This window comes from Nicotiana tomentosiformis, chromosome 3, assembly GCF_000390325.3.
Source record: "Nicotiana tomentosiformis chromosome 3, ASM39032v3, whole genome shotgun sequence".
NCBI classification, from domain to species: domain Eukaryota; kingdom Viridiplantae; phylum Streptophyta; class Magnoliopsida; order Solanales; family Solanaceae; genus Nicotiana; species Nicotiana tomentosiformis.
In genome coordinates, this window is record NC_090814.1 from 143,843,911 (window position 1) to 143,868,750 (window position 24,840).

Below are 24,840 nucleotides of genomic sequence, written 5' to 3' on the forward strand. Positions count from 1 at the left end.
TCCCAAAACATGTTGCACATATATTTTAGTGTCCAAATGATGTTTTTCATACTATTAACCCTCATTCTCAACAAATCCATATTCTTGGGGTGTTACAATTGAGTCCATGCTCGAGGAGGCCCAAGCGAGAAAGGAGAAGTCCAATGAGGGGGTCCATGGTACGGAAGATTCCCTTCACTCCTTTTTCGATGGCGTGGAATCGTCTCCTTTGGAAGACTCCTCCGGGCTGGGCGATCTGGAAGTTTCGAAGAAGAACACATCCTCAGAAGTTGGTGGGCCGAGCTCGAGCCCGAAATTGATCAATCAGTTCCCCGCTCCGAGTGTGGACCCCGGTCGTAAGATATCGGTTGTACTGACCATCCTAGAGGATGTTGAGGTGTGGGGATAGCTAGCTACCTCTGATGCCTGGTGACCGAGAAGGACCAGACAAAAATGAATGAGGTGAATGTGCCATTCCTTTTCAATGAGGCACAGCAGACGCTGAATCGGGTAAGGAATCATTACTTTCCATTGATCTATTGTTATTCGTGTTTGATGTTTCTCACATTTTTTGCCTTTTTGCAGGCCTCTGTACTTCACCACAAGAGTTTACTTCGGTACCGGGTTGAGGTTAATCAGCTTGAACTCAAGATCAAGGAGCTTGCCCAGAAAAGGGACATGTACAAACTTCTCAGGGAGCAACAAAAAGGGGTCACTAAGAACCTCCAGGCCGAGCTGGATGTAGCTCAGAAAGAAGCATCTGCCTTAAGGCAGGAACACACCGACTTGGTGGAAAAGGTAAAGGTTTTTGAAGCTAGAAACGAGGGTTCGGTTGTAGTAGCTAACAACAATACCTTGCAGGTCCAGCAGAAGATCGACCAACTCCGAAAGGAGATGGACGAGATCCAAGTAATAGCCGACGGGTGGAAAAGCAAGATGGACTTGCTGACCTCGGAGAAGAAGACCGCCCAGGCCAAGCTGTCCTCGGTGGAAGTTCAACATCAGGTGGCGAAGGAGAAGGCTGATACACGGGCTCAAAATGAGGATCTCCGAACACAACTGGGCTCGGCCATCGCTGAATGGGATGCCCTTGGTAAGGAGCTTGAAATAAAGAGGTCCAAGTTGGAGATAAACTCTGTCGATGCTGACGAGATGGTGGCCCAATACAAGCCCGATGTTGAAGCAGCTGAGGCCCGCCTGAAGACCACTACTGAGTACGTGAGGCGGCTATCCCTAAGGGAGACCTTCTAAGAAATCTATGCCCGAGGCTTCGACCTATCTGCCGAGATCGAGAAGGCAAAAAGACGTGAGGTCGAGGCGAAGAAGCTAGGTGAACCCCAAGGTGAAGAGGGCTCCAAAGAATTCGAAGGCCCCGATGGTTCTGGTAACGAGTCGGGCTCTGGCGAAGATCGGGCGTAAATGCCTTAGGATTTTTGTTTTTAGTTTTTGTATTTTGTACATATTTTTTGTTGAGGCCATTTGTTTGGGCCTTTGTAAAGATATTCCGGAATATATAAAAAATTTTCCCTTTCGGAAATTTCAAGTGTCTACTATCTTAGCATCTTTTTATAATTACAAATATTTCTAATGTATTAGCACAGTATCAAACATAGTAATAAGTCATTATTCGGAGCTCCGAACAAAACCCGTCCACGATGCAATTTTTGCTCAAAACTTTTGAAAACTCGGAGTGACCAGAAGTTTTTCCAAGATGCTTGCTTAAATATTTTTAGACGATGCCTTTGCCGAGGGTAACCTTTTAACAGGTTTAGAATTTAAGGTCTTACGTTTTGATTATGGGCCCGAACCATTTTTAGGGTGGTCGTAGCCTTTTAGGTTTAGGCACTTCCTAATAGGTTTTGTGCCTCCGGATTTCGATAACCCGAGCCACCCGAACTTATTTCGGATGACAATCCCCGAGTGAGGGTAGCCCTTTGGGCTCGTATAGGGGAGGACCTTGGGCTCGATAGTCCCCGAGTGGGAATAGCCCTTAGGCTCGACACTTTTAAGAAGCAAAAGTGTGTAATAGCAAGGTAGAAACTTCCTTTCATTTCTGTGTGTAACGTACAAGATTGAAAGCGTGTAAAAGCTTGTATTATGGCTAAGATGACCTACGTCGGCACAATTCACTTTGACCGTTTGGCCCATACAATAAATCCTAACCACCGAGCCTAAACTATTCAAGCGCAAAGTTTCCTTCCTTCCTTGCTAAGAAGCTTGACCCAAGGGTGATGGCCCCCAGTATTCGAGGTCGAACTTGAGAGGGCTTGGATACTGTTGATGATACCATTAACTCCAATTTAAAACCGGTCTTCGATTCTAATTTAGTACGATTTATTGTTGCCTCGTTAAAAACCTTGCCAGAAAATCCATTTGGGACAAAACCGGTTCAAGGGAAAAAGAGTGCAACGCGTGCTTTCAAACCTAATAGTCACATTCTCCTTTGGTTGTTGCCTGCAAGTGTTAGTCCGATTCGTAATATTAAAAAGGTGAATGAGATCGTACCTTAGCAGTAGTATCGCTTTAAGTGTGTTACGTTCCAATTGTTTGGTAGTTGTGCACTGTTTACCCCTTCGAGTCTGTATGAACCCTTACCGTTAATCCCGATGACTCGATATAGTCCTTCCCAACTCGATCCCAGCTTCCCCTCGTTTGGGTTTCAGGTGTGTAGTGTTACTTTTCTTAACACCAAGTCCCCGATATTGAAGTGTCGGAGGTTGGCTCTTCGGTTGTAATATCTTTCTATCTGTTATTTCTAGGCGGCCAACTGGACTAGGGCGGCCTCGCGCCGCTCATCCAATAGTTCCAGGCTCGTGCTCATGGCCTCGCCGTTTGATTCTTCGATCGCATATCAGAACCTGAGGCTCGGTTCTCCCACGTCGATCGATATTAGTGCATCGACACCGTAGACCAATAAAAACGGAGTGGCCCCGGTACTAGATTTCGAGGTTGTACGGTACGCCCACAAGACTTCGAGCAGAATTTTCTTCCATTTCCCTTTGGCATCGGTCAACTTTTTCTTTAGTATACGAAGTATGGTCTTGTTAGTTAATTTTGCATGTCCGTTCCCACTAGGGTGATTGTGTGTTGACAAGATCTTTTTGATTTTATGGTCCTCAAAAAATTTATTTACTTTGCTGCCGATGAACTGCTTTCCGTTATCGCACACTATCTCGGCCGGTATTCCAAACCGGCATATTATGTGGTCCCAAATGAAGTCGACGACTTCTTTTTCCTAGACCTTCTCGAATGCTTGAGCTTCAACCCACTTAGAAGAATAGTCGGTCATAAACAGTATGAATTGAGCCTTACCGGGTGCCGACGGCAGGGGATCGATAATGTCCATTCCCTACTTCATGAACGGCCAAGGTGACAAGACCGAATGCAGTAGCTCTCCGGGTTGATGGATCATTGGTGCATGCCTCTGACAGCCATCGCATCTTCGTACGAAGTCCTTTGCATCTTTCTCCATGTCGATCCAGTAATAGCCGGCTCTGATTATCATACGAACCAAAGATTTTGCCCCCGAATAGTTTCCGCAGGTGCCTTCGTGAACTTCCCTCAAAACATATTCGGTGTCTCCCGGCCCGAAGCATATGGCGAGTGGGCCATCGAATGTTCTTCTGAATAAAGTACCTTCGAATAAGCTAAACTTGGCCGCCTTCTTGCGCAGAACTCTCGATTCTTTAGGATTTGAGGGCAGCTTCCCAGTCTTTAAGTAGTCTATTTACTTGTTTCTCTAGTCCCAAGTTAAACTTGTTGAGTTTATTTTGGCATGGCCTTCTTCTACTACTGATTTAAGTTGTACGACTGTTCCTGAGTTGAATTCATCATCATCAACCGATGACCCCAAGTTAGCTAGAGCATCGACTTCGCTAGTTTGATCTCGAGGTACGTGTTGTAGGGTCCACTCCTTGAAACGATGCAACGTTAACTGTAATTTGTCTAAGTACCTTCGCATTCATTCCTCTTTTACTTCGGATGTCCCGTTGACTTGATTTACCATAAGGAAAGAGTCACACTTAGCTTCGACCACTTCGGCCCCCAGACTTTTAACCAATTCAAGACCTACAATCATGGCCTCATACTCGGCCTCATTGTTAGTCAATTTCACTATTCTAATAGATTGCCTAACTGTGTTACCCGTAGATGGCTTCAACACGATACCGAGTTTGGACCCCTTTGCATTCGAGGCACCGTCCGTAAAGAGGGTCCAGATTCCCGAAGAAGTCCCTGAGGTTAACAACAATTCCTTTTTGACTTCGGGTATTAAGGCTGGCGTAAAGTCAGCCACAAAGTCTGCCAAAATTTGAGATTTGATGCCAGTCTGGGGCCAATATTCGATATCGTACCTGCTAATTTCTACGGCCCATTTGGCCAACCGTCCCCTTAGTGGGTAAGAAGTTACGACACATATGGGGTGGCATTGAAAATACGACTTTAACTTTTTGGAGGCTTAGCTAATTTTTCTAGGAGAGGGTACCTTGTTTCGACTTTGCCTAGAGTTTTACTAAACATAATAGATAGAAAATTGCGTACCTTCCTCTTCCCAGACTAAGACTCCACTTACCTCTATCTCGGATACAGCTAAGTACAGGTACAACTACTCGTCTGCCTTCCGAGTATAGAGCAATGGTGGACTCGAAAGGTACCATTTGAGTTCTTCCAAAGCTTGTTGGCACTCTAGGGTCCACAGAAAGTTATTCTTCTTCTTCAATAATGAAAAGAATCGATGGCTCTTATCGGAAGACCTCGATATGAACCGGCCTAGGGCAGCTATGCACCCGGTTAGCCTCTGAATGACCTTGACATTGTCCACTACGGTGATATCTTCTATAACTTTGATTTTATCATGATTGATCTGGATCCCTCAGTTGGACACCATGAATCCAAGGAACTTTCCAGATCCGACCCCGAATGCGTATATCTCCGAGTTTAGCTTCATATTGTATTTCTTCAGTATGTTGAAGGTTTCCTGCAAATATTTCAAATGGTCCTCTGCTCGCAGGGACTTAACTAACATATCATCAATGTAAACTTCCATTAATTTTCCTATTTGTTCTTCGAACCTCCGGTTTACTAGGCGTTGATAAGAAGCACCGATATTTTTTAGTCCAGACGGCATTACGTTATAGCAATATATGCCGAATTTAGTGATAAAGGAAGTTTTTTCTTGATCGCTCGGGTCCATCCGGATTTAGTTGTACGAGGAATAGGCATCAAGAAAGCTGAGTATATCGTGCCCGGCCGTTGCATCGATCATGTGATCGATGTTAGGCAAAGGAAAAATGTCCTTATTCTATGCCTTGTTCAAGTCTTTGTAATCTACGCACATCCTTAATTTATTTCCCTTTTTAGACACTACTACTACGTAAGCCAACAAATTCGGGTACTTAAATTCCCGAATAGAACTTATTCTAAGGAGTTTAGATACCTCATCTTTGATGAATGCATGCTCAACTTCAGACTGAGGCCTCCTCTTCTATTTAACCTGGTGGAACTTCAGATCCAAGCTTAGCTTATAAGTAGTTATTTCTGGCGAGATCCATGTCATGTCTAGATGGGACCAAGCGAAACAATATACGTTAGCTATAAGGAAATTAATAAGTTTTCTCCTGAGCTCGGGAGTTAACCCTGTGCCTAGGTATACTTTCCGATCGGGCAAGTGTTCGATCAGTATGACTTGCTCCAGCTCTTCGACCATTGATTTGGTGGCATCAGAATCATCAGGGGTGATGAACGAACTAGGAACTCCGTAATCATCATCCTCGCCCGCTTCTTACGTGTCCAGTTCGTTCAGGGCTGGTATTGGTGATTGCTATTTAGTTTCTTTCTTCCTAACCGGCTCCGGGTTCTTTGATGTCAAGAGTGCGGACATCAGGATCACCTCGTCGACTGCGAACATTTCTTTTGTGGCTGGTTGCTTTTCGTAAACCATCTTGATCCCTCCCCGCGTGGGGAACTTCAGTGCCTCGTGTAGTGTCGAGGGCATTGCCCTCATGTTGTGAATCCATAGCCTTCCGAATAGGGCGTTATATCTCATATACCCTTCGATCACGTAGAACTCCGTTTCCTGAATGGTCCCGGTGGTGTTCACCGGCAGGGTTATCTCACCTTTAGTAGTTTCGCATGCCATGTTGAACCGTTTAGAACCTGAACTGCATGCACTATTTGGTCTTGCAGACCCAACTGCTCTACGATCCTCGATCTGATGATATTGGCCTAGCTACATGGATCAATTAACACACACTTAACTCGAGATTTATTGATGAGTACAGATATTACCAGTGCATCATTATGCGGTTGCACGATGCCTTCAGTGTTCTCATCATTGAAAGAGATGGTCCCCTCCGACATGTAATCTCGAGTTTGTTTTTCCCTTGTAATGGATACTTTAGTGCGCTTTAGCATTGGCCCTTAGGGAACGTCTACTCCACCAATGATCATGTTGATGATGTGCTGAGGTTCCTCTTGCTCAGTTTGTTTGTTGGTGTCCCTATTCTTGAAGTGATTTTTGGCTCGATCGCTCAGAATTTCCCGGAGGTGCCCGTTATTGAATAACCGAGCCACTTCTTCTCTTAGTTGTCGGCAGTCTTCGATCATGTGGCCGTGAGTGACATGGTACTTACACATTAGGTTGGGGTCTTTTTGGGCAGGGTCGGATTGCAATGGACGAGGCCACTTGGTATCTTTGATTCGTCTGATGGAAGATACGATGCCGGCACCATCGACACTGAAGTTGTATTTCGATAGTCTCGGTACCTCCCTGGCCTCGAGTGGCTTGTCGAAACCATTTTTACTCATAAGTCCCCGGCTATTATGGCCTCGATCGCTCTTTTTTTCATTCCTCACAGGGTTACGTCCGGATCTGCTACCCCTTCGATCTCTATTATACGGTTAATACCAATCTCTATTCGGTCTTGGTTCATGATCGACGACTCTTTTAGGCATGTCATTAGTTCTGGTAGGATACACGGACTCGGAGGGGGCCCCGAGATGATCATCCTCGACTCTGATTTTCGATTGGTACCTGTTATGGATGTCGGCCCAAGTTACTGGTACTCTATCAAATTATATTTCAGCTGCTATGAGGTCAAGGAGCTTTGGGGGTTGAGTCCTTGAGTGAATGCTTGAACGACCCAATCGTCCGCAACAGGAGGCGGGTCCATTCGTTCCATTTTAAACCTCGACACGAATTCCCTCAGCATTTCGTTCTCTCTCTGTTTCACTTTGAAAAGTTTTGATTTTCTGGTCTCGACCTTGATGGCCCTGGCGTGAGCTTTTACGAAGGCATCTGCAAGCATAGCAAACAAATCAATGGAATTAGGGGGTAAGTTGTGATATCATATCATGGCTTCTTTCGACAGGGTTTCTTCGAACTTTTTCAGCAAAACTGACTCAATTCCGTCATCTTCTAAGTCGTTTCCCTTGATGGCACATGTGTAGGAGGTCATGTGTTCATTTGGATCCGTAGTCCCGTTATACTTTGGATTTTCGGGTATACCGAATTTCTTCAGGGTTGGCTTTTGTGTCGCGCTCGGAGGGAAAGGCTTTTGGAAAAATTTCTTGGAATTCAGGCCTTTCAATATCGGGGGTGCTCGTGAGGTTTTATCAACCCTAGAGTTATAGGTCTTTACTTTTTTGTCGTTGGCTTCGATCTTATTTTCCCCTGATTTCACCCGCTTTGTCAGTTCCTCAAGTATCTTTATTATTCCGGGGTTGGTCCCGGATTTAACTTCACCCGGCCTTTCTGTGGTTTATTCATTTCTTTGGGTATTTTTCAGGTATGGTTCGAGCTCAACTCTGGTGGAGGCGTGACTTTGGTTCTGCAACTAGGCTATCGCCGCTTGTTGAGCTTGTAACATTTTGAAAATCATCCGTAAATTGATCCCATCGCCTTCACCATCGTGCGTACCCCGGGTTGTTGATCGAGCTCCTCCGCGAACGCTGTTTTGGGGATCGGTAGGCAAGTTTGCGTCGATGGCCACATGTAAGTTGCCATCGATTGGGTCCGTGGCCGGAACACCGTTGGGGTCAATATGGGACGCCTCGTTGCTGGGCACTATATTGTTGTTCTCGCCATGGTTGCCAGACTTAGCATCAACGTTCAAGTGAGCAAATTGAGAGTTTGACATTCTTAAATTGATCTGAAATTAAAATCTCAAAGAACAAGCGTAAAACAAAGTGTGTTATGGAAATTTGTATCAAATTACCACTATTATTCTTAGCCCCACGGTGGGAGCCAAACCGTTTACCCATAAAAACGGATAACAATTAAATTTATACGTGATTTTAAGGATATGTGGATTAATTCAGTACAAGTGATTAATAACGTTAGAATAAGCAAATAAAGACGTAATAAATGACCAAACCAATGATAAAAATGAGTCCGATTTCGGTTAATGGCTTAACAAGGAACCTGCCTTTAGTTCCGAGCTTGCACTTATGAAGAACTTATGAACAAGAATAAGAACTTTGAATAGTTTTCAGAAATAGAAGTATATTGCCTTGGTATGCGCGTCACAGTGTCTCTAATGAATAATAAATTTTCCCTATATATAGTAGGGGAGTTTTACCCTAGGTATAATTCTAAGAAAGGTAAAAATCTTCATTTTTGCTAATCACTGATTTTCTGCCGATACGGGCTGAGATTCGTGCCATGATATCTGGTTGGGCACGGACATCACGGTCCTTTGTTAGTCGTGTGCGGTTGTTTGGTATAGTTCTTGGAGGTCTTGGGACACGAACCGGACCCGGTGGACGTGGTCCCGATGGCTCCGAGGGCAGGTGTTTTGCTCGGTCCCTAATACGAGAGGCTCCACGCTCTGATTTCGATTCCTTACATTCACGACCCTGCTTTGTTTATCTCTCCGGGAAATCGGGACGCTCACCGGCTCGATTTCACCCGTATACAAATTCTAACACCACAAAATGTTAAAGATTCAGCTTCTTACAATAATAATTACCGATTTGGTCAAAAGGAAATTGATGAAACCTATTTGCGTAGCTCAAAGTGGCATATACATTAGTAGTTGTTCTGGGTACAAACAATTTGTGAAGGGAAACTGCTGCCAACTGATCCGAGACTAATATAACAACAATTTCGAACATCTTTTTGGATAAAATCTTGCAGTATACAATATAACCAGAGAGAGACATTTTTAACTCAGGCCTTGGTCACGCTTCGCATCAAATACATGATTTTGATTCGCGCATTTCAATGTTATTGAAAAATTTAGCCAGTGTAATAAATGGATAAAATTTTTAGACAATTAATGGGTTCTCATAGATCAAATAATCCTCCTCCACTCCTCAAGGTGTGGGGCGTGTGACTCCCCAATATCTAAGTATAGAAGGATGTAAATTTTTAACCTTTTTGTGAATGTAAACCAGATGCATAATTAATCTTGGGTATTGAGTTATATTTTGCATTAAGGATCTGAAAGTGGAAAGTGTCGATATGTCCGAGTGGTTAAGGAGACAGACTCGAAATCTGTTGGGCTATGCCTGCGCAGGTTCGAATCCTGCTGTCGACGTTGGTTTTTTCCCCTCCATCCTACACCTATCCACATTTTTTCCCCTCATCCTACTTCTATCCACATTTTTTTCTCCTTTCAATAAGAACCTCCTTTCTTTCCTTTTTGGTTAATGTCAGTTTTTCCTCTATTTTGCGCTGCAGTGGCAATATGGGAAAATAAAAACTATGATCCCTTATCTTTGACAATAGGTTTTAAATAGTCACTGAAGTATCACCTTAGCAATTTTGGTTCTTTAAATTTGTCAAAACTGATTACTTTTGATTTCTGTTAAATATTTATCAACCTATTTCTTTTTAAAATTAATCGGAAATGTAAAAATATAAAATATTTCATGAGAACTCTATTTGGAAGTGCAATTTTTGCAGTTTATGTTATTTTTGGTCTATTTATGGAGTATGATGCAGCTTTTTGAGGTGTAATTTTTGGTCGTTAGAATTATTTTTTCTATAGCTCGACTAAATTTTAGAATCAAAATTTGGTAAATATCTAGTGGAGACCAAAAGTGCTTACTTTAGTTTTGACAAATTTAAAGGCCAAAATTGAGCATGTGATACTTAAGAGACTATTTTGAATCTACTGCCAAAGATAAGGGACTATTTTTTGTCATTTTCTCGCAATGAATACACTTGTATATCTAAAGCAAAAATCCAGTGCGACCTGACACACCACGGAACATTTAGAAGATCAGCATAACGAAGAACAATGCTTTGGTTATGAAGAATGCTTTGTTTGTGGACAAGAAACTATTCTTTGTTTATGGATAGTAAAGTGCCTATTAACGTTAGTAGCAGTAGCTATTGTTATCTTTATATACGAGTCTTGCACCTTAGAGATGTAAATTCAAAAAATAAAAGTTGCAAAAAAGATTTGGATTCCCCCTGACAATGAGATAACTTATATTTGCATTTCCCTAATTTCTAAGCACGGGTAAAGACCTCTAATTTTAGCATAATTTCATGAACTTGGTAATATTTTCATTAGAATCAAAGCTCAGTTATCATCATCATTGGTAAAGGATATTAAGGAGGGACACAAAAACAATGTATACTAGTGTTACAATGGATAAAGAAAAGTAATCTAATTTCGTTCTCAAATTTCAGAATCTAATGTTTCCCCAAAACTACACGAGACACACTTTGTAATTGTCCATCAACCTCATCAGCCAAATCCTCTTTCCCAAACCTTTTAAAACCCCTCCTTAAAACCTTAGCTACATATTCATCAATTTCAATTCCAGAACCCCATCCACTCCTTTTCATCATTTCATAAACTCTAACAGTCAATTCAACCTGTTCACCTTCAATCAACGCCCTCACTAATCTCACCAGCGCCTTATCATCAACTTGAATTGTACCCTCTTTCTCTAAATCACAAATCAAATCATCAATATGTTGAGTCAAACCTGTCCGAGTCAAAGCTAAAACCATGTCAGCGTAAAGACCCAAATCGGGAACACTGCATTCAGATTGAACGGCTGGGAAAACTTTGAGGGCTAAATCGGTAAGGTCTTGTCGTAAGAGTTCTTTGAAGGCGGAAATGAGATCTGCTTTGATGAGACGAGAGAGGGTTTTGGAAAGTTGAGCTTCAATTTGGGACGGGTCGGTTCTTTGGGCTCGTTTTAGAGCTTGAATTGCTTGGATTGCTTCTATGCTCAGTATTCGGCCCTTGACTAGAGGTCCACGATTGCTTCTGGGGCCGCCGCATCGCACTGAGAATTGTCTTCTGGTGGTAGATTTCAGTGGACGGATTACTGAAGAATGTTGAAAGAGGAAATTGAGGTTTGTGGATACAGAGGATGCCATGAATGGGATTACGTTCCACTGGTACAAGGGTGTGAATCGAATTATACCAAACCTAAAATTAGGAAAGGAACGGGTTTCAGAAACCCGAATTTTGTTTTGCCTCTTCTTTTAAAAAAACTTTGGTAGGTTTTTAGTTTTATTTTAGTTACAGTTTGGTCCCTATAGTTCATATAGACTACATTTATACACTCAAGTTTCTCTTATGAATTCTGTTTCAGCTCATTTTTTTAATCAAAGAGACCTTTAACGTTAAGATTGAACTCATGTAGCTAGTCTGTTCTATCTAAGCTGAAGTACGTAGCATGATTAAAGGATGTATCTGTTAGTAGACTGTTTGAAAAAAATAATTCTGCAAAATTAAAATAGAAACAGAAGTAAAAGAGTTTCAAGCCCAACAATAAATTGTGTATCCTTAAGAAATTTACCATTCTATAATACCATCAAAGGAAATTACAGAAATATGTATGCAGGTTTTCTAAAATAATATCAGAAAAAGGAAAATAAATAACGGAAGACGAAGTGGCTTTGATTATCTTTGATCAAACTATCCCATGATTCACTGTGATCTTTTATAGATGCTTTAATCTTCAACTGCTCCAACCAACTTTTTTTTAATAAATTATTCCAAACAAATTTAGAGTAAAAAAGAAAATTTTACTAGCTTTGTTATGGCAATTGGCCCGGGCTGTCACTACTGTTAGTAGAAGCCAAATGAAAACTCCTGAAAATTGAGGGCATGACTGGTCGATAACGGGCTTCGCGACTTTCAATAAATCTTTGAGACTTTCAACGAATGGCTAGGGCCTAGGCTCATCGTTTTCATAGTCCGAGAGATGAAAATGCCCTTTTCCCCGCAAGAAAAACATTTTTGTAAAATAACCGCCAGAATTAGGCCTGCGCTGCGTTTGCCCGCCGGTAAAGAACTCCAACTTTTTTTTTTCTAGTATATCTCTTCGCCATTGAAATTCAGGTGAATGTGGAAGATCAGACTATGCTGCAACCACAGAGCATACTTAGACAGTACCTTGGCTCTGATACCAATTGTTGCGGAAGCCAAATGTATATAGTGTGAATGAGTCACAACTACTATACCAAAAATTATGACAACCACTAAATAATAAACAAGACAATAAGACAACAATAAAAGAACACCAGAATTTACGAGGTTCGGCCAATTTTGCCTACTTCCTCGGACACAATCAATATTTTATTCCACTCCAAAATTACAAGTGAAATAATACTAAAGAGAGAAGATACAAATGCCTTAAGAAGATAAAAGGCAAATGAGAGGTGTATTTAAATCCTAAACATTAGGCCTCCTTTTATAGGGTGAAATTCTCATTCAAAATTGTCATCCACCGATGTGGTACTTTTGCCAATTTCAACAAATCTCCACCTTGGCAAAATTCCACATCTTCAATTTTCTCTCAATAACAAATTTTGGTTGTGTCTTCATCTTCAATCTTTAGTGTTCAACAATGTTGATCAAATCCAAACAATGTTGAAACTTGACCGCAGTCACCACTTTTGTCAGCATATCAGCAGGGTTCTCCGTAGTATGAATTTTCTTCACCGTGACTCCACCTTCTTCTATGATTTCTCGTACGAAATGATACCGAACATCAATGTGCTTCGTCCTTGCATGATAAACTTGGTTCTTCGCTAATTGAATAGCACTTTGACTATCACAAAAAATTATAATATTTTTTTGTTCAATACCAAGCTCCTTTAGCAACCCCTGAAGCCAAATTGCCTCCTTCACAGCCTCTGTAATAGCCATGTACTCTGTCTCTGTTGTAGACAAAGCAACTATTGACTGCAAAGTAGACTTCCAACTAACTGGTGCCTTTGCAAAAGTAAACACATAACCAGTAGTTGACCTTCGTTTGTCCAGATCACCCGCAAAATCTGAGTCACAATATCCAACTAAAGACCGATTGCTTTCCTGCTCAAAAACTAACCCAACATCTACAGTACTATGAATATACCGTAGAATCCATTTCACAGCTTGCCAATGCTCCTTTCCTGGATTATGCATATATCTGCTAATAACTCCAACGGCTTGTGAAATGTCAGGTTTCGTACAAACCATTGCATACATCAAGCTACCAACAACATTTGCGTATGGTACCCTTGACATATACTCATGTTCAGTTTCATCCTTTGGCGACATAGTAGTACTTAGCTTAAAATGGGGAGCAAGTAGCGTACTAATTGGCTTAGTCTTCTTATCTATGCCAAAACGTTGTAGTACTCTCTTCAAATATTTTTTCTGAGATAAACAGAGTTTCTTTGAACGTCTATCTCTTATTATCTCCATGCCAAGAATTTTCTTTGCCTCACCCAAATCCTTCATCTCGAACTCCTCCTTCAGTTGAATCTTCAACTTATCAATTTCTTCCGAATTCTTGAAAGTTATCAACATATCATCAACATATAGGAGAAGATATACAAAGGAACCATCATTAAGTTTGCGCAAATATACACAATGATCGTATTTGCTTCTCTTGTACCCTTGCCGCAACATAAACTTGTCAAATCGCTTATACCATTGTCTAGAAGATTATTTCAATCCGTACAATGATTTTTCAAGTTTGCATACCATATTTTCTTTTCCAGCAACTTTGAATCCTTCTGGCTGAGTCATGTAGATTTTCTCCTCCAAGTTTTCATATAAAAACGCAGTTTTTACATCCATCTGAACTAGTTCCAAATCCAACTGTGCTACCAAAGCCAACATAATTCTAATGGAGGAATATTTTACAACTTGAGAAAATACTTCATTGTAATCAATTCCCTCCTTTTGAGCATATCCTTTGGCTACCAATCTTGCTTTGTAGCGAACATCTTCTTGGTTAGGAAATCATTCTTTCTTTGCAAATACCCATTTGCACCCAATTGCTTTCTTTCCCTTCGGGAGATTGGCCAATTTCCATGTATGATTCTGATGAAGGGACTGCATTTCTTCATTCATGGAAATCCTCCACTTATCTTCTTCTGAACTTTGGATTGCGTCTTTATAAGTGGTAGGAACACCATCAGCTACAATTGAGGTTGCACAAGCAACCGTCTCTATGAGACGAACAGGTTTCGTTATTGTCCTTTTTGGCCTGCTGGTTGCTATTGATTCAAGTTGTTGTCGAGGTTCCTGAGTTGGAATCTCCCTCTCTACTGGCTCTTCTTCCAGAGGGTAATCTTCATGAGTTTCCTCCTCTGCTTCTTGTGTAGGAAAAATAAATTTTCCCTCAAACTCCACCTGCTTTGATGCACCACCAGTTTGTTTGACATCTTCAACTGTCACCTTATCTGTTATGGCAGATTCATCAAAGGTAACATCTCTGCTGAATATAATATTCCTTGTCTCTGGACACCATAAGCGGTATCCTTTGACTCCAGAAGTAATCCCCATAAATATAGCCTTCTTTGCTCTCGGATCCAATTTTGACTCTTTCACATGATAGTATGCAATTGAGCCAAACACGTGCAAAGAGTCATAATCTACAGCAGGTTTTCCATACCATTTTTCAAATGGTGTCTTGCCATCAATAGCAGCAGATGGTAGACGATTAATGAGGTGGCATGCATATGTAATTGCCTCAGCCCAAAATTCTTTGCCCAAGCCAGCATTGGACAACATACACCGTACCTTCTCCAGTAAAGTCCGGTTCATACGTTCTGCCACTCCATTCTGTTGTGGTGTATGTCTGACAGTGAAGTGTCAGACGATGCCATCATTTTCACAGACCTTATTGAAATGATCATTTTTGTATTCACCTCCATTGTCTGTGCGAATACACTTGATCCTCCTGCCTGTTTGATTCTCCACCATCGTCTTCCATTTGAGAAAAATTCCCAACACTTCATCTTTCCTCTTTATTGTATACACCCACACTCTTCGGGAAAAATCATCAACAAAGGTTACAAAATAGTGCTTCCCACCCAATGAAGGTGTTTTGGAAGAACCCCAAACATCAGAGTGTACATAATCCAAAATGCCTTTAGTATTATGGATCGCTGTACCAAATTTAACCCTTGTCTGTTTCCCTTTGACACAATGCTCGCAAAACTCCAAGTTGCAAGTCTTTACGCCTTTTAACAATCCTTGATTAGATAGAGCTTTCAAGGATTTCCCTTCAGCATGTCCCAAGCGCATGTGCCATAGCCTGGTTGCTTCTGCCTCTTTGTCATCACTGGATGTCACTGTCGCTGTCCCAATAACTGTACTACCACGATAGCGGTACATGTTATTGTTCTTCCGATTGGCCTTCATTACCACTAGTGCACCGGAGCATATTCTCATCACTCCATTTTCTGCAATGATTTTGAACCCTTTTGATTCTAGGGCTCCCACAGAGATGAGATTCTTCTTCAAACCCGGTACATATCGAACATCTGTTAATGTTCTGATCATTCCATCATGGCTCCTTAATCTTATTGAACCAATGCCATATGAGGTAAGAGGGTTGTTATCCGCTGTGTGGATGACTCCATATTCTCCTTCTTGAAAATTCACGAACCAGTCCTTGTTGGGACACATATGATAGCTACAAGCCGAGTCCATCAACCATATGTCTGATGATGTTGATAACTCTGTTGTAACTAATGAGAAGTCTGAATCATCACAATCAGCTACATTTGAATCCATAATGGCCTTTCCATTGTTATGTCTGGCCTTATTCTTCAACTTCGGACAGTCTTTCTTCCAGTGCCCCTTTTCTCGACAAAAGGCACATTCATCTTTGCTGGGTCTAGATCTCGACTTGGATCTTCCCTTCTTAGTCCTCGTTTGATTTTGAGGACGACCCCTCACAATTAGTGATTCTCCTTCTTCGCCCTTCTGTTTTTCTCCCTTTCTTTGTTCATAGCTGTACAAAGCCGAACAAACTTCTCTGAGAGAAATTTCGTCATTTCCATAGAGTAGAGTAGTTTCAAGGTGCTCGTACTCATTAGGAAGTGACCCCAACAACATCAAGGCCAAGTCACCATCATTAAAAGTTGCATCCATATTTTGCAAATCTGTGACCAACTTATTGAAACTGGTGATATGTTCATTCATTGTGGTACCAGGAACATAGGTGAAGCGAAACAGTCTTTTCTTCATGTACAATTTATTTTGACTATTTTTCTTCAAAAATTTATCCTCCAGTGCTTTTCATAATTTACTTGCAGAAGTTTTCTTTGTGTATGGATATTTCTGCTCTCTAGCAAGGTAGGATCGAATGGTACCGCAAGCAACACGATTGATAATTTTCCAATCTTCTTCTCCAATAACATCTGGCTTCTTTTCTTCAATGGCAAGATCTAGCCCTTGTTGAAAAAGAACATCTAGAACCTCGCCTTGCCACATCCCAAAATGTCCTGACCCGTCAAAAATTTCTACCGCAAATTTCGCATTTGACACAATTCTTGTCATAAGCGAAGATGCCAACGATGACGTATTATTGACACTTGATGTAGATTCTTCTTGTTTACTGTCTCCCATTTTGACACAAATATTATTTAGTAGCTGACGACACAAATCAAGATTATTTCCTTTCTGGTGTGGAAGATCAGACTAAGCTGCAACCACAGAGCATACTCAGACAGAACCTTGACTCAGTTACCAAGATAGATCTTTTCTGATGTGGAAGATCAGACTATGCTGCAACCACAGAGCATACTTAGACAGTACCTTGGCTCTGATACCAATTGTTGCGGAAGTCAAATGTATATAGTGTGAATGAGTCACAACTACTATACCAAAAATTATGACAACCACTAAATAATAAACAAGACAATAAGACAACAATAAAAGAACACCAGAATTTACGAGGTTCAGCCAATTTTGCCTACTTCCTCGGACACAATCAATATTTTATTCCATTCTAAAATTACAAGTGAAATAATACTAAAGAGAGAAGATACAAATGCCTTAAGAAGATAAAAAGGCAAATGAGAGGTGTATTTAAATCCTAAACATTAGGCCTCCTTTTATAGGGTGAAATTTCCATTCAAAATTGTCATCCACTGATGTGAGACTTTTGACAATTTCAACAAGACGCTTGGCTCACTACCTGCAATAAGTTACTACCTCGCTCGCTTGCTTCATCTCAGCAGGTATATCCACTATCTTTATTTTCTTTTTTTGGCTCCATCTTCTTTTGTGCTCGTTTTTATGCTTGACTTAGTAGTTAGTATTTGGATTTGAACTCGTGACGTGTGTGATAATGCTGTACGTCCACTAGAATTTTTAGAATTTTATTTACTGAATTGGACTTACAGATTTTAATTTGCAGCCACTAGGCCAGTGGCGGATGCTGCATACTGATACCAGGTTCATCTGAACCTAACACTTTCAGCGCGGATCATAAACTTATGTCTAAAAACTACCAAAATTGCAACAAATAGTATATATGAACCCATAACTTTTAAAATACAATAGGTTCAATGCTAAAAACCTTAAAGGTTGAACCCATAAAGCTTAAATCCTGAATTTGCTTCTGCACTAGGCCCTCACAAACTAAAATTAGGCTATATGTTTCAATCTTATGATTTAGAAAGGAAAGACAAAGACAAAGTTTAGGGATTAGACTGAGCCATTTTATAGATACCTTTAATGATTTTTTAGTGTATGTTTCTATGTGGAAATAACACTTCTTTAAAGCTCATTTAAATTATTATGAAAAGTATAGTTATCGACATTGTACAAAGATATTGGGAAAGCATATTAAGATTTCATTTCCAGATAGAGTCGGTAACTTTACCCAATCAATGGGTCAAAATATAGAAAGATGGGAACATCAAGATAGATCTGATACCTATACAAACTACCAAGTATAACCAAGTTGTCATGTATACAAAACTAGTTTAGACGAAGTAACAGAAATATCTATTGTAGTCAGTCCACTATTAAGGCAATTGTATCTTTAGATATTGCAGAGGGGATATCTTGCTTGTGCCTTATCTTGTCATCCATTTGGGTTGACGACTTGACGTCATTTGTGTTCTGATTTCTAGTTTTCAGTATCCTGTTAGTAACTGCTGTTCTGTGAGGTTTATGTATCTCTGTCACTATACAGCTACTGTTACTACTGTCTTCAAACACGGTGCTCCGCTGCTCCGTCTTTCCGTTGCCCCCGATGTGGCGAACCGGTTGCTGCTATGCAACGACATGGCGGTTTGGTCAACATTAGTCAGAAACAATAATTGTTGTCCAACGTGAAATGAAATGACGGGAAAGGCAAGCTTCAGTCAAACTATGGATCAAAAGTTGCCCAAAGATAACATAGAAATTGAACTAGGAATCAAGATTCCGCTATAAAGCAACTTGATCTGCTTTATTGAGTGCATTCATTTGTTAAAGTTTCTTGTCTCTTTCAATATAGCCTTTCTTTTTAATCTCATTTATATGCTTATTTTAGAGATTCTCTTAAAAGTTTGATCAGTCACAGGTCACAATTGATTCAATTTTTTATCAAATGGCTCAAGCAGCCCTTTTTTAGTTTTGGTCAGAGTAACTTCCTAATTAAAACTTAAAAGAATGGACAAAAAAGAGAGAAATCTTTCATTTCCTTACAGTTTCAGATTGTAAGCCAGTGTGCGGTGTGTTACTGAATCTGCATGTAAAGTTGCCAAGTGATGTGTGTTACCAATTGTTGCGGAAGCCAAATGTATATAGTGTGAATGAGTCACAACTACTATACCAAAAATTATGACAACCACTAAATAATAAACAAGACAATAAGACAACAATAAAAGAACACCAGAATTTACGAGGTTCGGCCAATTTTGCCTACTTCCTCGGACACAATCAATATTTTATTCCACTCCAAAATTACAAGTGAAATAATACTAAAGAGAGAAGATACAAATGCCTTAAGAAGATAAAAGGCAAATGAGAGGTGTATTTAAATCCTAAACATTAGGCCTCCTTTTATAGGGTGAAATTCTCATTCAAAATTGTCATCCACCGAATGTGGTACTTTTGCCAATTTCAACAAATCTCCACCTTGGCAAAATTCCACATCTTCAATTTTCTCTCAATAACAAATTTTGGTTGTGTCTTCATCTTCAATCTTTAATGTTCAACAATGTTGATCAAATCCAAATAATGTTGAAACTTGACCGCAGTCACCACTTTTGTCAGCATATCAGCAGGGTTCTCCGTAGTATGAATTTTCTTCACCGTGACTCCACCTTCTTCTATGATTTCTCGTACGAAATGATACCGAACATCAATGTGCTTCGTCCTTGCATGATAAACTTGGTTCTTCGCTAATTGAATAGCACTTTGACTATCACAAAAAATTGTAATATTTTTTTGTTCAATACCAAGCTCCTTTAGCAACCCCTGAAGCCAAATTGCCTCCTTCACAGCCTCCGTAATAGCCATGTACTCTGCCTCTGTTGTAGACAAAGCAACTGTTGACTGCAAAGTAGACTTCCAACTAACTGGTGCCTTTGCAAAAGTAAACACATAACCAGTAGTTGACCTTCGTTTGTCCAGATCACCCGCAAAATCTGAGTCACAATATCCAACTACAGACCGATTGCCTTCCTGCTCAAAAACTAACCCAACATCTACAGTACTATGAATATACCGTAGAATCCATTTCACAGCTTGCCAATGCTCCTTTCCTGGATTATGCATATATCTGCTAATAACTCCAACGGCTTGTGAAATGTCAGGTCTCGTACAAACCATTGCATACATCAAGCTACCAACAACATTTGCGTATGGTACCCTTGACATATACTCCTGTTCAGTTTCATCCTTTGGCGACATAGTAGTACTTAGCTTAAAATGGGGAGCAAGTGGCGTACTAATTGGCTTAGTCTTCTTATCTATGCCAAAACGCTTTAGTACTCTCTTCAAATATTCTTTCTGAGATAAACAGAGTTTCTTTGTACGTCTATCTCTTATTATCTCCATGCCAAGAATTTTCTTTGCCTCACCCAGATCCTTCATCTCGAACTCCTCCTTCAGTTGAATCTTCAACTTATCAATTTCTTCCGAATTCTTGGAAGTTATCAACATATCATCAACATATAGGAGAAGATATACAAAGGAACCATCATTAAGTTTGCGCAAATACACACAATGATCGTATTTGCTTCTCTTGTACCCTTGCCGCAACATAAACTTGTCAAATCGCTTGTACCATTGTCTAGAAGATTGTTTCAATCCGTACAACGATTTTTCAAGTTTGCATACTATATTTTCTTTTCCAGCAACTTTGAATCCTTCTGGCTGAGTCATGTAGATTTCCTCCTCCAAGTTTCCATGTAAAAACGCAGTTTTTACATCCATCTGAACTAGTTCCAAATCCAACTGTGCTACCAAAGCCAACATAATTCTAATGGAGGAATGTTTTACAACTGGAGAAAATACTTCATTGTAATCAATTCCCTCCTTTTGAGCATATCCTTTGGCCACCAATCTTGCTTTGTAGCGAACATCTTCTTGGTTAGGAAATCCTTCTTTCTTTGCAAATACCCATTTGCACCCAATTGCTTTCTTTCCCTTCGGGAGATTGGCCAATTTCCATGTATGATTCTGATGAAGGGACTGCATTTCTTCATTCATGGCAATCCTCCACTTATCTTCTTCTGAACTTTGGATTGCGTCTTTATAAGTGGTAGGAACACCATCAGCTACAATTGAGGTTGCACAAGCAACCGTCTCTATAAGACGAACAGGTTTCGTTATTGTCCTTTTTGGCCTGCTGGTTGCTATTGATTCAAGTTGTTGTCGAGGTTCCTGAGTTGGAATCTCCCTTTCTACTGGCTCTTCTTCCAGAGGGTAATCTTCATGAGTTTCCTCCTCTGCTTCTTGTGTAGGAAAAATAAATTTTCCCTCAAACTCCACCTGCTTTGATGCACCACCAGTTTGTTTGACATCTTTCAACTGTCATCTTATTTGTTATGGTAGATTCATCAAAGGTAACATCTCTGCTGAATATAATATTCCTTGTCTCTGGACACCATAAGCGGTATCCTTTGACTCCAGAAGTAATCCCCATAAATATAGCCTTCTTTGCTCTCGGATCCAATTTTGACTCTTTCACATGATAGTATGCAATTGAGCCAAACACGTGCAAAGAATCATAATCTACAGCAGGTTTTCCATACCATTTTTCAAATGGTGTCTTGCCATCAATAGCAGCAGATGGTAGACGATTAATGAGGTGGCATGCATATGTAATTGCCTCAGCCCAAAATTCTTTGCCCAAGCCAGCATTGGACAACATACACCGTACCTTCTCCAGTAAAGTCCGGTTCATACGTTCTGCCACTCCATTCTGTTGTGGTGTATTTCTGACAGTGAAGTGTCGGACGATGCCATCATTTTCACAGACCTTATTGAAATGATCATTTTTGTATTCACCTCCATTGTCTGTGCGAATACACTTGATCCTCCTGCCTGTTTGATTCTCCACCATCGTTTTCCATTTGAGAAAAATTCCCAACACTTCATCTTTCCTCTTCATTGTATACACCCACACTCTTCGGGAAAAATCATCAACAAAGGTTACAAAATAGTGCTTCCCACCCAATGAAGGTGTTTTGGAAGCACCCCAAACATCAGAGTGTACATAATCCAAAATGCCTTTAGTATTATGGATCGCTATACCAAATTTAACCCTTGTCTGTTTCCCTTTGACACAATGCTCGCAAAACTCCAAGTTGCAAGTCTTTACGCCTTTTAACAATCCTTGATTAGATAAAGCTTTCAAGGATTTTCCTCCAGCATGTCCCAAGCGCATGTGCCATAGCCTGGTTGCTTCTGCCTCTTTGTCATCACTGGATGTCACTGTTGCTGTCCCAATAACTGTGCTACCACGATAGCAGTACATGTTATTGTTCTTCCGATTGGCCTTCATTACCACTAGTGCACCGGAGCATATTCTCATCACTCCATTTTCTGCAATGATTTTGAACCCTTTTGATTCTAGGGCTCCCACAGAGATGAGATTCTTCTTCAAACCCGGTACATATCGAACATCTGTTAATGTTCTGATCATTCCATCATGGCTCCTTAATCTTATTGAACCAATGCCATATGAGGTAAGAGGGCTGTTATCCGCTGTGTGGATGACTCCATATTCTCCTTCTTGAAAATTCACGAACCAGTCCTTGTTGGGACACATATGGTAGCTACAAGCCGAGTCCATCAACCATATGTCTGATGATGTTGATAACTCTGTTGTAACTAATGAGAAGTCTGAATCATCACAATCAGCTACATTTGAATCCATAATGGCCTTTCCATTGTTATGTCTGGCCTTATTCTTCAACTTCGGACAGTCTTTCTTCCAGTGCCCCTTTTCTCGACAAAAGGCACATTCATCTTTGCTGGGTCTAGATCTCGACTTGGATCTTCCCTTCTTAGTCCTCGTTTGATTTTGAGGACGACCCCTCACAATTAGTGCTTCTTCTTCTCCGCCCTTCTGTTTTTCTCCCTTTCTTTGTTCATAGCTGTACAAAGCTGAACAAACTTCTCTGAGAGAAATTTCGTCATTTCCATGGAGTAGAGTAGTTTCAAGGTGCTCGTACTCATTAGGAAGTGACCCCAATAACATCAAGGCCAAGTCACCATCATCAAAAGTTGCATCCATATTTTGCAAATCTGTGACCAACTTATTGAAACTGGTGATATGTTCATTCATTGTGGTACCAGGAACATAGGTAAAGCGAAACAGTCTCTTCTTCATGTACAATTTATTTTGACTGTTTTTCTTCAAAAATTTATCCTCCAGTGCTTTCCATAATTTACTTGCAGAAGTTTCCTTTGTGTATGGATATTTCTGCTCTCTAGCAAGGTAGGATCGAATGGTACCGCAAGCAACACGATTGATAATTTTCCAATCTTCTTCTCCAATAACATCTGGCTTCTTTTCTTCAATGGCAAGATCTAGCCCTTGTTGAAAAAGAACATCTAGAACCTCGCCTTGCCACATCCCAAAATGTCCTGACCCGTCAAAAATTTCTACCGCAAATTTCGCATTTGACACAATTCTTGTCATAAGCGAAGATGCCAACGATGACGTATTATTGACACTTGATGTAGATTCTTCTTGTTTACTGTCTCCCATTTTGACACAAATATTATTTAGTAGCTGACGACACAAATCAAGATTATTTCCTTTCTGGTGTGGAAGATCAGACTAAGCTGCAACCACAGAGCATACTCAGATAGAACCTTGACTCAGTTACCAAGATAGATCTTTTCTGATGTGGAAGATCAGACTATGCTGCAACCACAGAGCATACTTAGACAGTACCTTGGCTCTGATACCAATTGTTACCAATTGTTGCGGAAGCCAAATGTATATAGTGTGAATGAGTCACAACTACTATACCAAAAATTATGACAACCACTAAATAATAAACAAGACAATAAGACAACAATAAAAGAACACCAGAATTTACGAGGTTCGGCCAATTTTGCCTACTTCCTCGGACACAATCAATATTTTATTCCACTCCAAAATTACAAGTGAAATAATACTAAAGAGAGAAGATACAAATGCCTTAAGAAGATAAAAGGCAAATGAGAGGTGTATTTAAATCCTAAACATTAGGCCTCCTTTTATAGGGTGAAATTCTCATTCAAAATTGTCATCCACCGATGTGGTACTTTTGCCAATTTCAACAAATCTCCACCTTGGCAAAATTCCACATCTTCAATTTTCTCTCAATAACAAATTTTGGTTGTGTCTTCATCTTCAATCTTTAGTGTTCACCTTTCTGTTCTTTCCATGGGCTTATAGGTGAATGAATTGCATTAAAGGTAAGTCCTCTCAATTTCAGCATCGTATTTCCTTTTTCCGATTATCTTTTTGGTTGGGTCTACAAGGGTCAAAAAACCTCAAATAAAAACTACACTTGTCCCTAGTAGCAATCTAAGCTCGAAAGATAGTTAGGATAAAAAGGGAGTATGCCGTTAGCGATAAGACTCCTGAATTGGTCCAATAGGTACTTTATTGTTGGAATTAGCTATATATGCTGACCATGTAATAAATTATTTACACCATTAGTGTAATTTAACTGGAGCCTTGGAGCAACGGTAAGGATATTTCCGTGTGACTTATAGGTCACGGGTCCGAACTGTGCAAGTAGCCACTGATGCTTATGCTAGGATGTCTATATTATATCTTTGGGATGCGTCCTTGCGTGTGTGCGGGATGCATTGATTGTTATCAGGTTAAATAGAGTACTTGTAATTGATTTAAATGACCTAGTCTTGTAAATATTTTCTATAGAACTTAAATTCTTAATTGTTACCATTAGCTTTTCTTTTCTTTTTCTATTCACCGTTAGCTTTTTACTCATTAGCAAAAAGTTTTGGATAGCTTAATACTCTGCGTCTGCTCTAAATTTGTACTACCAGTCACGGTTATTAGGACGAACACTTCAAATCAATCTGCGGAAGAGCTCAACTGGCAATTTTAGAGTGGGGTTATACATGCAGTATAGCTAGTTCCATTCTAATTACTCAAGTAAAAAGGGCTTCATATAGTATATGTTTTCTTTTGCAG

General features: G+C 40.3%; 2 protein-coding genes and 1 non-coding gene across 3 annotated transcripts; 2 read left to right on the plus strand and 1 right to left on the minus strand.

Annotated features, from left to right (window-relative positions):
* The first annotated feature begins 432 nt into the window (after positions 1-432).
* On the plus strand, positions 433-1,230 carry LOC138908619 (uncharacterized). The gene is made up of 2 exons (XM_070199298.1): positions 433-489; positions 565-1,230. Exons 1-2 carry the CDS (start codon positions 433-435, stop codon positions 1,228-1,230), a joined length of 723 nt encoding a protein of 240 aa, XP_070055399.1.
* An 8,203-nt stretch (positions 1,231-9,433) lies between these two features.
* On the plus strand, positions 9,434-9,515 carry TRNAS-CGA (transfer RNA serine (anticodon CGA)). Its single transcript has one exon. It is a non-coding gene; the product is annotated as a tRNA-Ser (tRNA).
* A 955-nt stretch (positions 9,516-10,470) lies between these two features.
* On the minus strand, positions 10,471-11,407 carry LOC104085493 (protein THYLAKOID ASSEMBLY 8, chloroplastic). The gene has a single exon (XM_009589536.4). It carries the CDS (start codon positions 11,318-11,320, stop codon positions 10,622-10,624), a length of 699 nt encoding a protein of 232 aa, XP_009587831.1. The 5' UTR covers positions 11,321-11,407; the 3' UTR covers positions 10,471-10,621.
* Positions 11,408-24,840: the final 13,433 nt, after the last annotated feature.

Coding starts and splice junctions, on each gene's coding strand:
- LOC138908619 (XM_070199298.1), top strand. CDS start 433: ATGAATGAGGTGAATGTGCCATTCCTTTTCAATGAGGCACAGCAGACG. Junction 490..564: donor CACAGCAGACGCTGAATCGG/GTAAGGAATCAT, acceptor GCCTTTTTGCAG/GCCTCTGTACTTCACCACAA.
- LOC104085493 (XM_009589536.4), bottom strand. CDS start 11,320: ATGGCATCCTCTGTATCCACAAACCTCAATTTCCTCTTTCAACATTCT.